The 18,851-nt window shown below is 37.2% G+C and overlaps 1 protein-coding gene across 6 annotated transcripts in view; it reads left to right on the top strand.

Moving 5' to 3' along the window:
• Positions 1 to 18,851, top strand: part of Cdk6 (cyclin dependent kinase 6) — a 229,811-nt gene that overhangs the window by 60,942 nt on the left and 150,018 nt on the right. For all 6 annotated transcript variants that reach the window (XM_004862366.3, XM_021242666.2, XM_004862363.3 and 3 more), the window contains exon 3: positions 17,992 to 18,127. In XM_004862366.3, coding sequence (XP_004862423.1) covers positions 17,992 to 18,127 — 136 coding nt within the window. The remainder of the gene's footprint in view (positions 1 to 17,991; positions 18,128 to 18,851) is intronic.

The following is an 18,851-nucleotide window of genomic DNA, read 5'->3' on the forward strand; positions in this document are numbered from 1 at the left end:
CTCTTGGAAATTTTGACCTTAAAGGAAATAATTGGATAAAATAAGGACGACGACGACGCTGATGTTGTTGTGATGATTCTGGTGATGATTCTGGTGGTGGTGGTGGTGCAGGTGCAGCATTGGGTGAGAGGAGAATAGGACCATGAAACTCCAGATCAAGGAGCAGAAAGAGGAGTGAGAATTTCTAATTTGAATCTTGTTTCTTTCCCTTATCTCTGCTCTGTGACTCTGCCCAAAATAATCTCTGAATTTTAGCTTCTTCATCTATAAAATGAGAATAATGATACATACTTGATATGGTTATTGAAAGGTTTGCATATATAAAGTGAGTTTGCATATATAAAGGTCCTGGTACAATCCTGAGCTCATAATAGGTACTTTTAAGTCAGAAATGAGAATATTCAGAAAATATTCCTAAGGCTATGAAGTCAGTTTCCAAACAAAGAATGTCTTATTAGCCACTCTGGGGATTATTAGTTAACATCTCAAGCTTATAACAATCTGGTTTGAATTTTTTTGTTGTTGTTAAATTCTTTTATTGGTACATTGTAGGTATACAACACATTTACATTTCTCATTGGGAACTTGTACCTTTACATGATGTATCTTGGTTCTTATTTTTTCCCCATTCCTGGCCCTCCCTTCACCCCCTCCACCCTTCCCTACTTAGACTTTATTTCCATTTTTTCCATCTCTCATCATTTTTCCTTTCCCTTCTTTCCTTTCCCCTGCCCCTCCCACTAGCCCTACCCCTTTGGACCTTGGACCTTTTCTTCCTATTTTGCATTATCGATTATTCATTCTAATCATTGGTACATTTTAGGTATACGATATAAGGACATTCATCATTGGAAATTTGCACCTTTACGTAATCTCTCTTGGTTCTTATTTTTCACCCTTGCCCAGGCCTCCTTTCAACCCCTCCATTCCTCCCTATTTACAAAGATTTTGTTCCTATTTTTCCATTTTCTCATATTAATCCCATTCCCTTCTTTCCTTTCCCCAGCCCTCCCACTTCCTTCCCCTTTGGCCCTTTTCTTCCTATTTCACATTACCTACTACACATTTTAGTCCTTATTTGCACTTTCAGTTTCTCACCTCAATGTGCATCCACTTAGCTATAAATGTCTCTAATTTCTCATTTTTTATGGCTGAGTGGTACTCTATTTTATAAAAAAACCACATTTTCTTTATCCAGTCTCCAGTTGATGGGCATTTGGGCTGTTTCCAAGTTTTAGCTATCACAAACTGTGTGGCTATGAACATGGGAGCACATATATCACTATGGTATGATTCTTTTAATTCTTCGGGGAAGATCCCCAGCAGTGGAATAGTGGGGTCAAATGGGACTTCCAGTCCTAGTTCTCTGAGGTATCTCCATGCTGATTTCCACAGTGCTTGCACCAGTCTACACTCCCACCAGCAGTGGAGCAGAGTACCTCTTTCCCCACAGCCCCGCCAGCATTTGTTCTTTGTTGATTTCATGATAGCAGCCATTCTTTCTGGAGTGAAGTGGAATCTCAACGTTGTTTTCATTTGCATCTCTCGAATGACCAGTGACGTTGAACATTTTTTCATGTATTTATTTGCTGTTTTTACTTCTTTGTCTGAAAAATGTCTGTTCATTTCAGATACCCATTTTTGCATTGGGCCTTTACATTTGGGAGGTCTGACCTTTTTAAGTTGTTTGTAGATTCGAGATAGTAGACCTTTGTCTGAGGAAGAGCAGGTGAAGACTTTTTCCCACATAGTGGGTTGTCTCTTCACACTGCTAGTGGTTTCTCTTGCTGTGCAGAAGCTTTTTAATAAGAAGAGATGCCACTTGTTGATTGTTTATGCTAGTTCATGGGCAACTGAGGTTTTGTTCATAAAATCTTTTCCTACATCGATGTCTTCAAGGGTTCTACCTAACCTCTGTTCCAACTGGTTCAGAGTTTCTATTTTAAAATTTAGATCTTTAATCCATTTTGATTTTAGTTTAGTGCATGTCGAGAGATATAGGTCTAGTTTTAATCTTTGGCAAGTTGAAGCCCGATTTTTCCAGCACCATTTATTAAAGAGGCTATCTTTCCTCCAGTGAGGGTGTTTGGCTCCTTTATCAAAGATGAGATGGCTGAGTGTGTCTGGAGTTGTTTCTGCATCTTCTTGTCTGTTCCACTGGTCCTCAGGTCTGTTTCTTTGCCAGTACCATGCTGTTTTTATCACAGTAGCTTTGTAGTAGAGTTGCAGGTTGGGGATTGTGATACCCCCTGCCATGTCTCTGTTACCTAGAATTGCTTTTGCTATTCTGGGTCTCTTCTTGCTCCAAATGAATTTTTGGATTGTTTTCTCAAGGTCCATGAAGTATGCTGCTGGGATCTCAATTGGAATTGCATTAAATCTATATAGCAGTTTTGGAAGTATGGCCATTTTCACTATATTAATCCTTCCTACCCAGGAGCAAGGGATGTCTGTCCATTTTCTGATATCATCTTCAATCTCTCTTTTCAGACTGCCATGGTTTTCAGAGAAAAGGTCTTTGATTTCTTTCATTAGGTTGATTCCTAGGTATTTCAGTTTTTTGGATGCTATTGTGAAAGGAATTATTTGCCCTATTTCTCTCTCAGTGAGTCTGTCATTGGTGTAGAGGAAAGCTATTGATTTTTGTGTGTTGACCTTGTAACCAGCTACTTGACTGAATTTGCTTATTAAGTCTAGAAGACTTTTGGTGTAGTTCTTGGGGTCTTCTATATAGAGTATCATGTCATCTACAAATAATGACAATTTGACTTCTTCATTTCCTATCTTTATTCCTTTTATTTCTTTCTCTTGTCTAATTGTCGTGGCTAATGTTTACAGAACTATATTGAACAAGAGTGGTAATAGTGGACATCCTTGTCTTGTTCCTGATTTTAGTGTGAAGGATTTCAGGTTTTGACCATTTAGTATGATATTGGCTGTTGGTTTTTCATAGATGGCTTCTATCAGTTTGAGGCAGAGACCATCTATTCCAATTTTTTGTAGGGTTTTTATCATAAATGCATGTTGGATTTTGTCAAATGCTTTTTCTGCATCTATTGAGATGATCATATGATTTTTGTCCTTGGCTCTATTGATATAGTGTATTACATTGATTGATTTGCATATATTGAACCATCCCTGCATCCCTGGGATGAATCCCACTTGATCAGGGTGTATGATCTTCTTGATGATCTTCTGCATGCTATTTGCCAGTATCTTATTAAGGATTTTTGCATCTATGTTCATTAGTGAGATTGGCCTATAGTTCTCCTTTTCGGTTGGGTCTTTCTCTGTTTTGGGGATCAAGGTGATGCTTGCTTCCAGGAATGAATTTGGGAGTATTGCTTCCCTTTCAATTTCATTGAAGAGTTTAAACAGTAGTGGCAGCAGTTCCTCTAAATGTTTTGTAGAATTCAGCAGTGAAGCCATCAGGGCCCGGGCATTTCTTAGTTGATAAGTTTTTAATTATGTTTTCAATTTCATTGGTTGATATTGGGTTGTTCAGAATTTTTAGGTCTTCTTCGTTCAACTTTGGTAATTCATATGTATCTAGGAATCTGTCCATTTCTTCTGTGTCATCCATCTGATTGGTGTGTAGGTTCTGGAAGTAGGTATTGAGGATCCTCTGAATTTCTGCTGGGTCTGTTGTAATTTCACCCTTTTCATTCCTAATTGCATGGATTTGGGCCTTTTCTTTCCTTTTTCTGATAAGGTTGGCTAAGGGTTTGTCAATTTTGTTGATTCTTTTGAAGAACCAACTCTTGGCTTCATTGATTTTTTTTTGTATCGTTCTCTTAGTCTCCATTGCATTGATTTCTCCTCTGATCTTTATAATTTCCTCCCTTGTATGAGCTCTGGGATTGTCCTGCTCTTCTTTTTCTAGAAGTTTGAGGTGCAGCATCAGGTTGTTTAATTGGGCTCGTTCTGTTTTCCTAATATGCATATTCACTGCTATGAATTTCCCTCATAAGACTGCTTTCATTGTGTCTCATAGATTCCAGTATGTTGTATTGTCATTGTCATTTAATTGAAGGAACTGTCTGATTTCTTCTTTAATTTCCTTTGTGACCCATTGGTTATTCAGAAGTGTGTTGTTCAATTTCCACATGTTTAAATAAATTCTTGCTGTATCTTTTTCTATGGATCTCCAATTTCATCGCACTATGGTCTGATAATATACAGGGGATAACTTCAACTCCTTTGCACTTACTTAAACATGTTCTATGTGTGAGTATGTGGTCTATTTTGGAGAATGACCCATGTGCAGCTGAGAAGAATGTGTATTCTGATTTTGTGGGGTGGAAGACTCTGTAAACATCTGTTAAGTTCATTTGTTCAACAGCTCGATTGAGTTCTAGTATTTCATTCGTTATTTTTTGTCTAGTTGATCTATCTATTTGTGACAGTGGGGTGTTGAGGTCCCCCACTACAATTGTATTAGTGCATATATGACTTTTCAAGTCCATTAGTATTTGTTTTATATAGTTGGGTGCACTAGTGTTTGGTGCATAGATATTTATGATTGTCATCTCTTCCTCTTGGATTGTTCCCTTTACAAGGATATAGTGTCCTTCTTTGTCTCTCTGAATCAGTGTTGGTTTGAAATCTACTTGATCTGCAAAGAGGATAGCTACTCCTGCTTTTTTTCGAGTTCCCGTCACATCGAGTATTATTTTCCACCCTTTAACTTTCAGTCTATGAGTTTCCTTTTGAATGAAGTGTGTTTCTCGTATGCAGCATATTGTTGGATTTTGCTTCTTGACCCATTCTGCCAGTCTATTTCTTTTGATTGGTGAACTGAGACAGTTAACATTGATGGTTATAACTGAAACATTTTGACTTGTCATTGCCATGACTTTTTCTTTTTGTTGGGTTCTCCCATGGAATATGTCACTCTAAGCTCTTCTTGCCTTGATGGTTTGTGTTGAGAAGTCTGCTGTGATTCTGATGGGCTTTCCTTTGTATGTGATTTGTTTCTTTTCTCTAACTGCTTCTAGAACTTTGTTCTTCTGTTGAGTTTCTGGAATCTTAACAATTATATGCCTATGTGTAGATTTTGTTTTTTAATCAAGGCTCTTTGGAGTCCTATATGCCTCACTTATCTGTATGTCAAGCTCTTTTCCCCTGCTTGGGAAGTTTTCTGCCACTATTTCTGTGAAGAGTTTTTTTCTGTCATCTGCACTCTCTCCTGTTTCTTCATTGACTCCAGTCATTCTTATGTTATTCTTCTTTGCATCATCTAGCAGCTGCTGGATTGATTTCTCATGTTCCCTTATAATTTTGAAGCAGTTTTTCTTTTCCTGGTCCCTAATTGCAGTCTTATCTTCTATATCTGAAATTCTGTCCTCACATTGGCTCATTCTGCTGTGTAGACTTTCAGTGGAGTTTTTCATGTCCTGGAAATCTATTTGCTTCTTTTTTATGGATTCCATTTGTTTCCTATGTTGGGATTCCATCATGTTCCTGAGCTCCTCTCTAAATTTATTAATCATGTCTTGCACTATGGCCAAAATCTTTGCTGTTATGTGAGAAATTATTTCTGATGTCATTTTTTCTAGATCTTCTTTGGTTGCTAGTTCGGGGAGTTGAGGTGGTTGAGTATCAGAGTGTTCCATCTAATTTCCCTTTGGGTTTGCTGTAGGTGATCTGGAAGTCTGGTTTTGAGACTTATTTAATGTTTTCTCATTTCGACTGGGGGTGGTGCTGTTGGCGCCTGCATGGATTACCTCCTCTGAGCTGGGAGAGGTGGTGGGACAGGGGCCCGGAGCAGTGGTAGGGATGGTGGCCCAAAAGCCCTTTCCTTTGGGCTGGGAGCAATGGGAGGGATGGTGGCCGGGAAGCCCCTTCCTCTGGACCAGGAGCAGTGGGATGGTGGCTCAGAAGCTCCTACCTCTGGGGTGGGAGCGGCAGGACTCAGTACTGTGGTCTGGTGGTCCAGTGTCCTCTGTGTCTTTGTAGTGTGGAACAAGGTGGCCGTACAGAGGAGCGGGGTGGGGGTGGTTGGGTGTCCAGTGGAGTGTTGCTGGGGCACAGGCTGATTTGGTGTGTTCCATGTGACTCGCAACCTCAGTAGGGCCTGGTTTGAATTTTAATGCTAACTTTAATAGTATATTAAAAATTTCCCTTCCCCTTTATGCTGTTATTGTCATAAATTTCATTTTTATGTATTATATGACCATTAACATAAATTTATAGTTATTATCATGGCACTTGTGATTTAAATCATATAGAATATATTTATAAACCAAAATGTAGGAACTGCGTATTTACCTCCATGCATAGATACTTTTGTTCTTTATTTCTTCATATGGCTTTGAGATACTGTCTCTTGTACTTTTGTTTCAGACCAAAGGACTCCCTTTAGCATTTTTGTTTTTATAGGAATGTCATAATTTCTACTTCATTGTTGTAGCATAGTATTACCAAATGTAGATCTTCAAGCCTTTAAAATTATCCTACTGCCTTCTGCCCTCCATAGTTTCTGATAAGAAGTTGACTGTTAATCTTATTAAGGATCCATTGAATGTGATAGGTTTTTTTAATCTCCCTGCTTTCAAGAAGCCCTTTGTCTTTGAATAGTTTCATTATAATGTGTCTGGGTGAATGTGGTTTTTGTCTTATACACATGTACCTAGTAAGCTCTAAAATAAATGGTCATAATAATTGTGCTGAATTAAATTATAGTAATTTAATATTTGTGAAGCATCAATAGAATAGTCAAAAATGTGCAATGCATACTATTAAGAATTCCATTAAAAACTTTAATTTTAAAACAGTTTGGGGTCTTAAGATAAGAAAGAATCAAGTCCATAAAATATTAACTAATGTGGAATACTCAGTTGCCTAACAGACTTCCAGTATAAGGTGTTCTGTGGTTCTTTGCAAAAGTAGTAGTCTTCTGTGAAGGAGATACAGTTGCAACTACATTTATAAATTCTTACTCTTAGTTTTTGACTGTTGTTAAGACCATAAAATATTTACCTTATTTGAGATATTTTGAGATCAAAAATAAAATTCAAAAATAAAAACAACTTTCATAGATGTAGCAAATCATACTTTAATTTTACCAAGTTTTTACATCTGAACAAAACAACGCATGCACAGATCCTTGTGTTTACCCATTGGTAAAGATAACAGTTCTTTTAATTTTTGACTCTTGAATTCTAATTTTTAATGTAGTTTTTTCATCAGTGTCCTTAAAATATTTATAGAATTTATTCTAATTCTTATCATAATTCCTGAAATTTTTGCTGGAATTGGTATACTTTAAAAGCAGAAGATGTTAGATGTTAATTTTTTTCAGGGCCCTTTTAAAAAATGTTTTTTAATTCTTAGTACCTTTCTGTATTAGAAAGGTCACAGAATCCTTAGTCATGAGACCCAGGTGTCAAGTAAGTTTATTTGGCATTGCCTCTCTGCGCTCCCTCTCCTGTTTTCTCATCTGTAAAACAACTGGACAGAACTGGACAGGCTCTAAACTGCCTCCACTTACAAAAGTCCATTAATTCTTCACTATTGGATTTTTCTTTGCTTGTAAAATGAATATTAGCGTAATGTGAAGGCTTTATGAGCTTTCATTATTTCTTTTTTTGTTTCATGGTAATCCTATTAGCTTTTGAACTTTTATCCAGGTACCAGAAAAACAATATCATTTCCCCATATTGTTTGTTTATGGTCATTCCATATTGGGAGAGTATTGAAAGTTATATGCCTTCAATGATGAAGTAATGACATGCATATTATTTTTTTCTCCTAGAACAAAATTAAGAAATTACACTGTTTATACATTTAATATTTAAAACTATATTTTCAAGATTGATGATTAAGTCAGAGGGGAGCGGGTAGAAGAAAAAATACAAGAGGTAGGAAGAAAACTTGAATGAGAAAAGAATATTTTATAACTCAATTCTAAAATAGTGATTTTTTTTCTTATTAAAAATTAATATGTTCTCATTGTATAAAGGTCAGATGAGTAAACAGCAGAAAAACATTATAATTGTAAGCTCTACCCAGAGATAACCGTGGGTAGCATTTTACCCTTCTGTTGTTTGACATACGTGCAGTCACACTATGCATACTGTCTGAAACCTGAATTTTCTTTTAAGAGTTTATAATGAATGCCTTTCTGTGTTCAATAAATATGGATCTCTGTCATCACTTTGACATGTTCCTGCATGTACACATGCATGACTATCCCATCAGGCAGCTTGTACCACTGATGGTTAAAATGGGTCATCACTTTTATCAGTCTTTTTACAAATGATTAATTATTAATTTACTAATAATTAATAAAAAGCCACCTGATGAGATAGTTATGCATGAACCACTGGTGGTTCAAGCTGCCTGGCAGCAAGACGTACAAATTATGGCCCCATCATGAAAATGTTAAGAGACACAATAGTGTGTGTCTGTGTGTGTGTGTCCAGAAAGATTTTTACCAAATTTCATTCCTAGTGAAACGGGCCTATTTTCACAAATGCTGTGTGGTTTTATTACTTTAAAAAAAATTTAATGACAATTTGGTCCCAGTTTGAAGGGCTTAAATATTATATCACTTAGTTTTCATTTCTCTTTAAGTTACTAGTAAGGTTTAGCATGTTCTGATATATTAGTGGTCATTTGTGTTTCCTTAAAAGGAATGAACTTCGGTGGCAATTTCATTAGAGAAGAATGTAATCATAAGTACTTGAGTGAATTAGTGCTGGGATAAATTTACTCACCTAGTAAGAATGTGATTATTAAAGATTTTTGGCTGATGGTGCAGGTAAAGCTTGGTTGGTTTTCTCCTAAGACTGTGCAGACAGTCTTCATCACAGACGCCTGCCTAGTTTTGGCTGCCGCATCGTTTTTCCTCAAGAGAGGCCCAAGCTGGAGAACAGGGCTTTTACAGGTCAGAAATGGAAAGAGAACTAAATGTTGAAAGTTGTCCAGAATGTTCTGCACTTTATCTGACTCAAGCCTGAGCTGTTCACTTTGCTTTTTTAAAATATCACTTAACTCATGTATTCTCAAGATCAGAATATCCTTTTCAAGCTCTGTCGTGTGAATTACAGTGTGCCATTTTTTGAACTAGTTAAGGGGGTAGGAAATTTTCAGCTTTTTACATTTTTCCTCAAATTTCCTGAACTTTTTTTTTTCCAGCCCAGTGTACTGAGTATATATTGGAATTTCCAAATTTACCAAAAATGTTTGGGGCCTGGCATTCCCACAATGCTGTCAGCAGTGTGTTTCATTTGCCACGTAGAGGTTACTTCCCTGGAGCCCCAATACTGTGCTACCTACAGAGGTGAAATGGAGGCTGTTAGGAGTAGAACTCTGGAGCCAGACAGCCTGCCATCTGATCCCTTCTCTGCCACTTACTGTCCCCATGCCTTAGGAAAAGCACTGAGCCTGTCTGCTGCTTTTTTTTTTTTTGGGGGGGGGGTACCAGGGATCGAACTTGGGACCTTGTGCTTTTGAGGCAGGCGGCAGAACCACTGAGCTAAATCCCTGGTCCAACTGCTGTTTTTTTATTTGCTTGTTTTAAAACAGCTTCGTTGAGGCCGGGGATTTAGCTCAGTGGTTCCACTGCCTGCCTCACAAGTGCAAGGTCCTGAGTTCGATCCCCAACACCAAAAAAAAAAAACAAAACAAAACAGCTTCATTGAGTTATACATTACATACCACAAAATTCCCCTGTGTAAGTTTGCGCTTCAGTGATTTTTACAGTATTTACTGGTTGTGCAACCATCACCGTGATCTAAATGTAGAACATATCATGGCCCTAGAAGGAAACCCAGTACCCATTAGTAATCATTCCCCATTCCTCTGTCCACTCCCACGCAATTACTAATCTGCCTTCTGTCTTTATGGATCTCCTTATTCCTGGACATTTCATTTAAATGGAATCATGTAGCCTTTTGTGTCTGACTGGCTTCCCTTACTTACAATCTTTTCAAGGTTTCTCCATGTTGTAGCATGTGTTTGTACTTCTGTTTCTTTTTATTAGTAAATAATATTCCACTATATGGTTATACCACACTTTGTTTTGTGCTCGCTTCAGCAGTACATATACCACACTTTGTTTTTTCATTCATCAGTTGATGAACACTTGGGTTGTTTTCACTTTTTGGCTATCGTAAATGGTGATGCAAAGAGTAGTTGCTTGCATGTGTCAGATTCTTATGTCTAAAATTAATACTATCTCATAGAGTTGCTGTGAGAATTTTAAAAATCAAAACATATAGAAGTACCTAGTAGCTAGTGTGCAAATTCATAAGTATTAACTAATAAATGCAATCCAGTATTAGTGTCGGAGTCTTCATTTAACATCAGTTACAAAATTAGGCTTACTCAGAGTGCCATGCCTTCTTGGTGGCATCTCTAAGAATCTTCTCTTCTACTTTGCTCCTGACTTTACCCTAAGTTATTATTTTGTTTGCTTTTTTGTTTTGGTTTGGTTTTGGTACTGGGGATCAAAGGCAGGACCTCATACTTGCCAAGCAGGCAAGGTGCCACTGAGCTACATCCCCTGCCCCCTAAGTTATAATTTTGAAAAATTTGAGTAAAAATGTATTGAATACCTACTGTGCATCAGACATTGCGCTGGATGCTGTGGAAAGTTAAAAGAATAAACACAAGTACCAACAGGTGCCCCCATTTTAAAGCCACCTTTAGTTGACGAATCTGTAATCTCTGACCTGCCTGTAAAAGGCTTGGGACTTGGTTCCCCTACCCTCACCAGGTTCACCAGTTTTAGGGTCTCTTAGCCATTGAATCTTGTTGGTCCCTTATTTTGATGGGTCAAGTGATTGGTTGAAGTTAACTCTTCCATAAGGCTAAAAGTTCATCATCTCAGGGAAGAAAACTGTGTGTCCTACTCCTGAGCTTCAGCTGGGGTTCATGAATTGATGTTTATTCTAATCCAGATAGTTCCGACATTATTCTAATCTAGACCAAAGTCGCTTGTTTTCTCAGTTGCCCAGTTTCTTCCTTTGGTAGAGTGTCTTGATACTCTCTTTGAACTTCTAAAACTTTTGTATTGCAACTGAGTCTTAACAAAAGTATCACCTCATTGTTATTCAGCTGCCTGTATTTTCTGTCTCTTGTCTGGGAAAGATAATGGTCCACATAGTGACTCTGAGTTCACTTATCAAATATTGTGCCCCTGTTAACATTCTCTTCCCTATAAGGCAACAAATATGTTTCTTTCGTTTTCTTTGTTTCAGCTCTAAAGTAGTATTTTTCTTTTTCCCATAGCAGCATGTAATTAGCATAACAGAGTGAGGCTATAACTTCGTTCTTTCTCTGCCTTTTATTCAGATAGAATGCATTAGCAGTTTGAAGAACTGTGCTTGGTGATAGAAAAGTGCTTCTAGTGCTTGCTATAGGACTATGGAAGAAGTCTGAATTATTTTACTTGAATTCCATTTCAAGAATGTATCTTGAATATGAGTGGAGCAGTGTGTGGGCATCCCATATAATCATTAAAGCAGCCTAAATAGCTTACTTGAGGCCTAGTTATACCAGTGACTAGTAGTACACCAGTTTTGTTGCTGATTCTGTAGTAGGAGAATGTTTCCATACACACAAATTTTACTGTTTGCTTTACTTTCAATATTTACTGTAGTGTGAGTCACATCTTGTAAACTTGCCCAGTTTAGGGGATTCCCATTTCTTCTGTAAAACATTTTTTTGGTTAAGAGATCCAGGAGATATTAACTCACAGAGTCAGAGTTGCCAGGTACATGTAAATAGAAGCTGAAACTAGATGAATAGCATCTCTAAAGATGAACTAGAAGAAGATAAACTATGAAACTTTCTTATGGACGCTCTGCTTAAGGCTCTAGAAATAAAATGATTTAGCAAATAAAAGATGTTAGCTTTGTAGTCCCTTGTCAGATTGTGAGCAAAAGAGGTTTCCCTGCTGTAGAGTTACTATTACTTTGCCACTCCTATTCAATTTGCACTTTTCAGCAGTAGCTAGTGGGAAGGGGGTTGTTTAATTGAGGGTTTCAGGAGAACATGCCTTTGAGCATTAGACTCAACCTTTAAATTAAATGAAGTCTATATTTAAATACTTCTCCCTCCATGCTTCCTCTTACCCTTTGAGTTCTTTCCTGTTCTAGGTTCCATATTGCTGTTTGTGAAGAGCTTGTCTGTCTTCTGTCCCTGCTTTTTAACCGTAAAATGTCTGGTTAGACCAGGAATCTCAAATAAGAATTCTGGGGCTGGGGATTTAGCTCAGTGGCTCTGCCACCTGCCTCACAAGTGCAAGATCCTGAGTTTGATCCCTGGTACCAAAAAAAAGAGTAATTGGTTCAAATAAGAATTCTGGGAGGAGGCCAAGTAGCTCTTTAGAAGAGAAGAATCCATCTGATCTGCTGCTGTCAATCACTTTTGCCCTGTGCACATGGAAATGGAGAAGCCATTTATGGTGAATAGTCTTCCAGGAAGTCAGAGAATTGGTACAGTCACTTAGGAAACACTACTGCTTCGTACGTGCTTGAGCTTTACTCATTTTGTTAATTGTATAGGACATATTTGAGGTCAGATATTGATGTTTTAAAGTCATTTAATCATTTCAAAATATTTATGAATGTCTTAGGACAATTGTCCTACATAATAAAAATTCAACTCAGGCTGGGTAAGCAGCAGTATAACTTCACTGGCTCATACATCTAAAATCTAGGATTTACATCAGGCAAAGAGTTTAGGTACTTAAACAGTATCATGTGGAATTTCTTGTCTACTGTCTCGCTCCTCAATGTTAGCTGCATTCTGTGGTAAGTTCTCTAAAGTGGTGGCAAAGAGCCCCCAGCAGCTGCAGGCTTATGTCTTGCCAGTTTGGTAATCCTGATATAAAGAGAGCTTTGCTCTCCCTTAAATTCTAGCAAAATTCCTGGGACTGGTTCTCATGGTGCTGTTCATCCCCCAATCAATCACTGTCACTCTTATTGTCCAGGTTTGGTCACGTGCTATCCCTAGGCCCCTGTGCCCCAAACCATCACGACCTGAGTGTGGGGCAGGTGAGATTCCTCTAGAGAAAATAAGGGTGTGGCTGCCAGAAGAGAGAAACCAGTACTGAAGGGGGAAATACCACTCTAGTCTAATGTGATAGGGTGTAGAATGAATTTACTTCAGTGTTATACATAAAATTACACATAGTATTTTTAGAATATATTTGATACTAATACATAGCTGTATTGATTACATGTATTTGTACATGTAAGTCTTCTGTCTCACAACTAGATAATAAAGCTCTTAAAAGACAACACTTGTCTTAACATCTGTTGGAAATTCCAAAATTGAGTATAGCGCCTCCACATGGTAAGAACTTGTAAATATTTTGGATGCTGCTGAAATAGCAGTTTCCTTCTAGCAATCCTTATTGTTGGTGGCAGATACTTCTCAAGCTATATCACTCAGTGTTCGTGCAGGTTAAGTACACACAGAGGCAAAAAGAGAACACCCTGGGCAGCATCCTGTAGTTCAGAGCTTGTAAGATGTGTGAACCTGGTACATAAAACTTAGTGCCCCCAGAATGTGCTTTATGGGCTTTTGAGGACCAGATTAAGTAAAGAAAAAAATTCTTCTTAATGCCAAGTACTGGTTCTAGTTCAAATGAAATTTTGTTGTGGCCTTTAGGCAGCTATGTCAGACATATCTCAGTTTTTGAACCATTTGATGTCCAAACATCAAGAGTATGTTTAAAAAAAAACCTGACAGGAAAAAAATCCTCATAGAACTTCCTGTGACAGTTCAGAGTGTAATCACAGCAAATAATACAGATTTCCCTTTTATTGTAACCACAATAGAAAGGCAGTGCTTGTGTTTACAAAGCATGTTGTTGGGGAGACCTTTGTAAATTGTAATCTTTGGAAATCCCAAACCTATTGGATGTAATCCCATCCTTTAGATGGAAGCCTGTGTAGTAGATCCCAAATAGCAAGTTAAATTGAGAACATGAACAGGAAGCAGTCATTAAGAATTACAATGGGTAGGATACAGAGTTAATTCGGGGAGATATTTTGTTATGAGATAATTACATCACTAGGACAGCTGGAAAGCTGAGCACTGTGCTGGACTGCTGTGCCTGTTCTCTGCCCTGCAGCTGGAGGGTCAGGACAATAGAGACAGCAAGAGAACTTACTTTATGGGATAGTCAGAGGCTTGGCTGACTTAATTGTGAACCGATAATGACCTATCTGCCTGGTTTGGATTGCATTTGCACAGCTACACAGGGTGCATGGCCTTAGTAAATGCTGAAAACATCTTTTTACTCCTCCTTTTTGAAGAAACCTTCACTTGCATCACGCTGAAGCTGTAATGGATACATTTGAATGATAATTCTCCTGAAAGTAATCTGAGAGATATTCTATTCATATTCCATTGTGCTTACATTTTTCTCAGGGAAGTCCAATCATGTAGTCATTGAAATGGTATTTTTGCCAGCTTACTAAATAAACCAGCAAAAAAAAGTTTTAGCGAGGCATAAAAATGTTGGTCAACACAGGAATCATACAATAGAAGTTATTCTCCAGTGTTGTGTTCAAATGTTCAGACCTGCTCGGCTTTTTGGTTTTGCAAGTATGTGGGTTATAGGCAGCCTATAATTCTTCACTGATTTATATACATATGTACTGTTAACCTCCAGCCAAATACCAGGGATTTCAGTTCTTGTCCCGCTCAGTTGCTTTTTATGAAACTTATTTGTTATATTAAAGTGTCTGTCTTATCTCTCACCAATATTGCTATTATTTGACTTGGGGTAATTCTAGAAGAAGTCATAGATGAAAAGCATCGTAAATATTCTAATAGTTACAGCTGTTGTCTTGAAGTGCATTTTCTACCCACTGACAAATATAACTGTTAGCCTTTATTACAAGAATATTTACTAAAAAATTTAAGTCAAACAAAATTTCATACTTTATTGAAGAACAGTATTTCCTAAATGTCTTCTCCAAGGTGATGGGTCTATAGGATGTGACTGGCTAGCATTGGCGCCAAAGCAGGGAGCGCATCTTACAGTATTCTTAGGACTTTTACTTGATGCCCTTGTAAATTTCTAAGTGAAAGTAATCTGTGCCACTTCCCAAATGAAATTAATAATAATAATAATACCTTAAAAATTAAAAAGATTACCACCTTGAAACTGGACCAGCAACTTCTGCCTGACACCCTTCTTTTTGTAGCCTAAAAAATACATCCATTAAAATTCATACAGTAACACTCTACTCTGTGTACTCTTTGTGCATCTCTTTAAAATGCATCCTACTTTACCTATAGAATGACTGCTTTTTTCCCAAGGTTAGTCATTTAAGTTAATTAGCAGTGGCACATGTCTTGAGCATACTTTGAAAGTTACATATGGAGTCCATTTAATCCGGGTGGCATCAGTGAATCTATAACTTAGAGGAAAACCACTTGGGTGAGTTAGTATTAGTCATGAATTTTGTCATGCTGAGAGTGCTTGAAAACCGTTTCAGTGAGATGAGGCAACAGCATGCTGCCAGGGCTGTTAGGTAACTTCTGAGACAACAGTTTGGGGAACAGGTGACCTTTTGATTCCCCAGTGTTATAGGATCATTTCATTCTCCCATTATGTACTCATCACCATTTCTTTTATTTTAGAAATTGCCAAAATGCCTTACATACATTATAAATGCAGTAAGAACCAGAGTTGCTAAAATCATTACAGACTGATAAGCAATGTATTCTTGTGTTAATTATAATGACATGTTCTTTAAAGTCATATTTGAGAAGCTTAACTGTCATGTACATATAGTATGACCATTTCCATGTTTGTATTTGATTTAGTATATGTCATTTTAGGTTGTTGCTCTTTTATCGCAAATATACTAGTGGCGGATACAAAGAAGTTCTGTAATTTTAGAACTCCTTTTTCTCCTTCAAAAGGAAGAAAAAGTGAAATTATCCAAGAATGTGTATTTAATAGGAATAATATAGCTCAAAGAAGTCTATTAATAAATGGTAGTTACCTCAAATTGTCAAGCTCAAAGAATTATTCTGATAAACTTTCCAAGTGTTAAATTCATGCATGATAGCAATCATACGTTTCATAGTGTATGGGGCTTACATGATTTATGGCACTTTCTTTAATAAATTTATTAATTAGGAGTTTTCACCTTGTCAGAATAATTTTCCAGAATAAGTCAACAGGGGATAATACCAAGTTTACAAATAGCTATAAAAACATAAAATCAGAATATCTGAAAGGAGATAAATGTGAGAGGAAAAATCAGTTGATTTTGGTTGGTTTTAATGTAGTTGTAGAATTCACCCCAAATTGCCCATAGTTGAACAGTAATACTTTAGGTCTGGCTGTGACATATAGATACTCATTGGTATTCTGTTGTTTGCCCTGCCAGATGTAAATTAATTAGAGTGTTCTTCAGATTTCTTTTAAAATTAGTTTAGATTCACAGAGAGGTACCAGATGTTATAGGCCCCATAGCCCAGAAATGTAGGGTGGCATGGCGAGCCTACCAGGTCATTGAAAACTTAACGAAAGTAATATACAAACTGGACCCCTGGACAAGTGAGTTGTGAGCCCTGCTTGTAGTAACTGGGCTGCATGCACATATACAGTTAATTTCTTTGAGGAGGGTTTTTATTTCGTATTTTAATGAAAAAAATATTATGACTAGCATTTTACTAGGTTTTTCTTAGTATTTATATTGCTTTTTTTTTTTTTTGGTACCAGGGATCGAACTCCAGACCTTGCATTTGCGAGGCAGGCGGTGGAACCACTGTGCTAAATCCCCGGCCCTTATATTGCATTTTTTAAAAGAACTTTTCTTACAGCTTGTTTGTGGCTGGTTTAATTCTTCAAACATTTGGTGAGAATCTCTTCTGCCAGATAGTGTGATATGGTTGAAACTAAAGGACATTTTGTCCTTTGGCTTGAAAATTCTTTTGACTACTGAAGGCTGTCTTTGTTTGTTTGTTTTTAAAACTTAAATTTTGAATCATTTATAAGATCTCATGACCTCACTGAATTGGCCAATCCAAACTTAATTATAATGTTTGTTAATTTGTTTTTTATCACACAAGAGCAACATAGTTTACCAATGCAGTTTTTCCTTCCCCTAAAAAAGAAATTTAAAAATTTTATTGTTTACATTGTGAAATGATTTAATAAAGCTAGTTAATAAATCTTTCACATTACTTATAATTTTTCTGGTAAACTCCACTTTCAGCAATTTTGCAATTTATACTGCATTATTTGTTAGTCACCATTCGGTGCAGTAGTTTACCAAAAGAGCAAAAAAAATCACACTATATCCCGTAAGTGTATACAATTATAATCTGTCAAAAATAAATTTTTAAAAAATCTTTAGAATTTTTCAGTATTGGTTTTAACCTGACATTGGGAATTTTAAAACCAATTTAAGAACGTATGCCCTTTCCGGAGAAAGAATAATTTGATTCACTAGAAAGAGAAAGCTGCCTTAGAACTTCACAGGCCTCTACCTCACATTTCAGGAAAATCTTCATTGCAGAGTCCAAAAATGCTTAATTTATCTGGAATAATTCTCAAACTTCAGCCAAGAAGAAGCATATTTTGCCTGGACTGCAACTTTTTAAAACTATTTTCAGGGCCGGGGATTTAGCTCAGTGGTTTCGCCGCCTGCTGCACAAGCGCAAGGACCGGAGTTCCATCCCCGGTACCAAAAAAAAAAACTATTTTCATAAACAAGTTCAACCTAAGGTCTACACTAAGGACACTCTGCAGCTAGATGTTTGGTACTTCAGTCAGCTTGCTTTAGGTGCTCTCAAACCAAGTGTTTCACTTGTGTTCCTCTCCTGAACTTTCATGTTGATATAAAGAAGCAAATCCCTGGGTGTCTTTGCATAGATCACAACCGGAATGGTAGACACTGGCTCTTTTTTTTTGTCCTTGTATGTGATGAAATCGAGGGATATGTGTAAGACATATAGACTACTTTTTATTTCTACCTACTTAATCTCCTTTTTTTTTCCTTCTAGGTTGTTTGATGTGTGCACAGTGTCACGGACAGACAGGGAAACCAAACTAACACTAGTATTTGAACATGTTGATCAAGACCTGACCACTTACTTGGACAAAGTTCCCGAGCCTGGAGTGCCTACTGAAACCATAAAGGTACCAAGAATCATGTTTCTGCCTAGTTAGGCAGTCAGCACCGTAGTCTGTTAAGCAACGGCTTTCTTTTCTTATGAAAATTGCCAGAATTACAGCTTTTAGAACTCAATGTATGAAGTATCAACTCAGTAAAATATTCAAAGAATGAGACGTATTCTAGCTTATCAACTAACGGGTATTCAAAGAATGGGATATATTCTAGGTCATTAATTTCATATTGAAGTAAAATAACCCTTCAGTTTTAATGCCTATTAAACTTATATTAAAATAACTATTTGTACATTATCTGGTTCTAACCTTAGAAAGTATAGTGTAGTAAATATAGATCAATCATTTTCTGTTGGTGTATTTCTCTAAGGGGCATTGAAACATCTGTCATGATCGTGTTGTATATTATAACTGTACACTGATTTGGGGCCATTATTTCTCATGGATAAAATGTTACAGGAAGCCTAAGTGCAAGGTTATATGCCAATGATTGTTAATCTTGATTTTCAACTAGATTGTCTTGAGAGATACGTAGGAGATTAGTAAAACACACATTTGGGTGTGTGTAAGTAGGTCACGGGGGATGTGACCATGGGGATTACATCTAGTCCTGAACCACTTCATTTCTGGACTCTTCCCCTGCTCTCTTCTCCACTGACATGAGTTGAACAGATTTCCTCCACATGCTCTTCCACCATGATGTTTCTACCTTGGAGCCAGCTGACCATGAACCGAA

Source organism: Heterocephalus glaber, unplaced genomic scaffold (genome assembly GCF_053883595.1).
Source record: "Heterocephalus glaber isolate CG9 unplaced genomic scaffold, H.glaber_assembly_v1.0 deba00000546, whole genome shotgun sequence".
Taxonomy (NCBI): Eukaryota; Metazoa; Chordata; class Mammalia; order Rodentia; family Bathyergidae; genus Heterocephalus; species Heterocephalus glaber.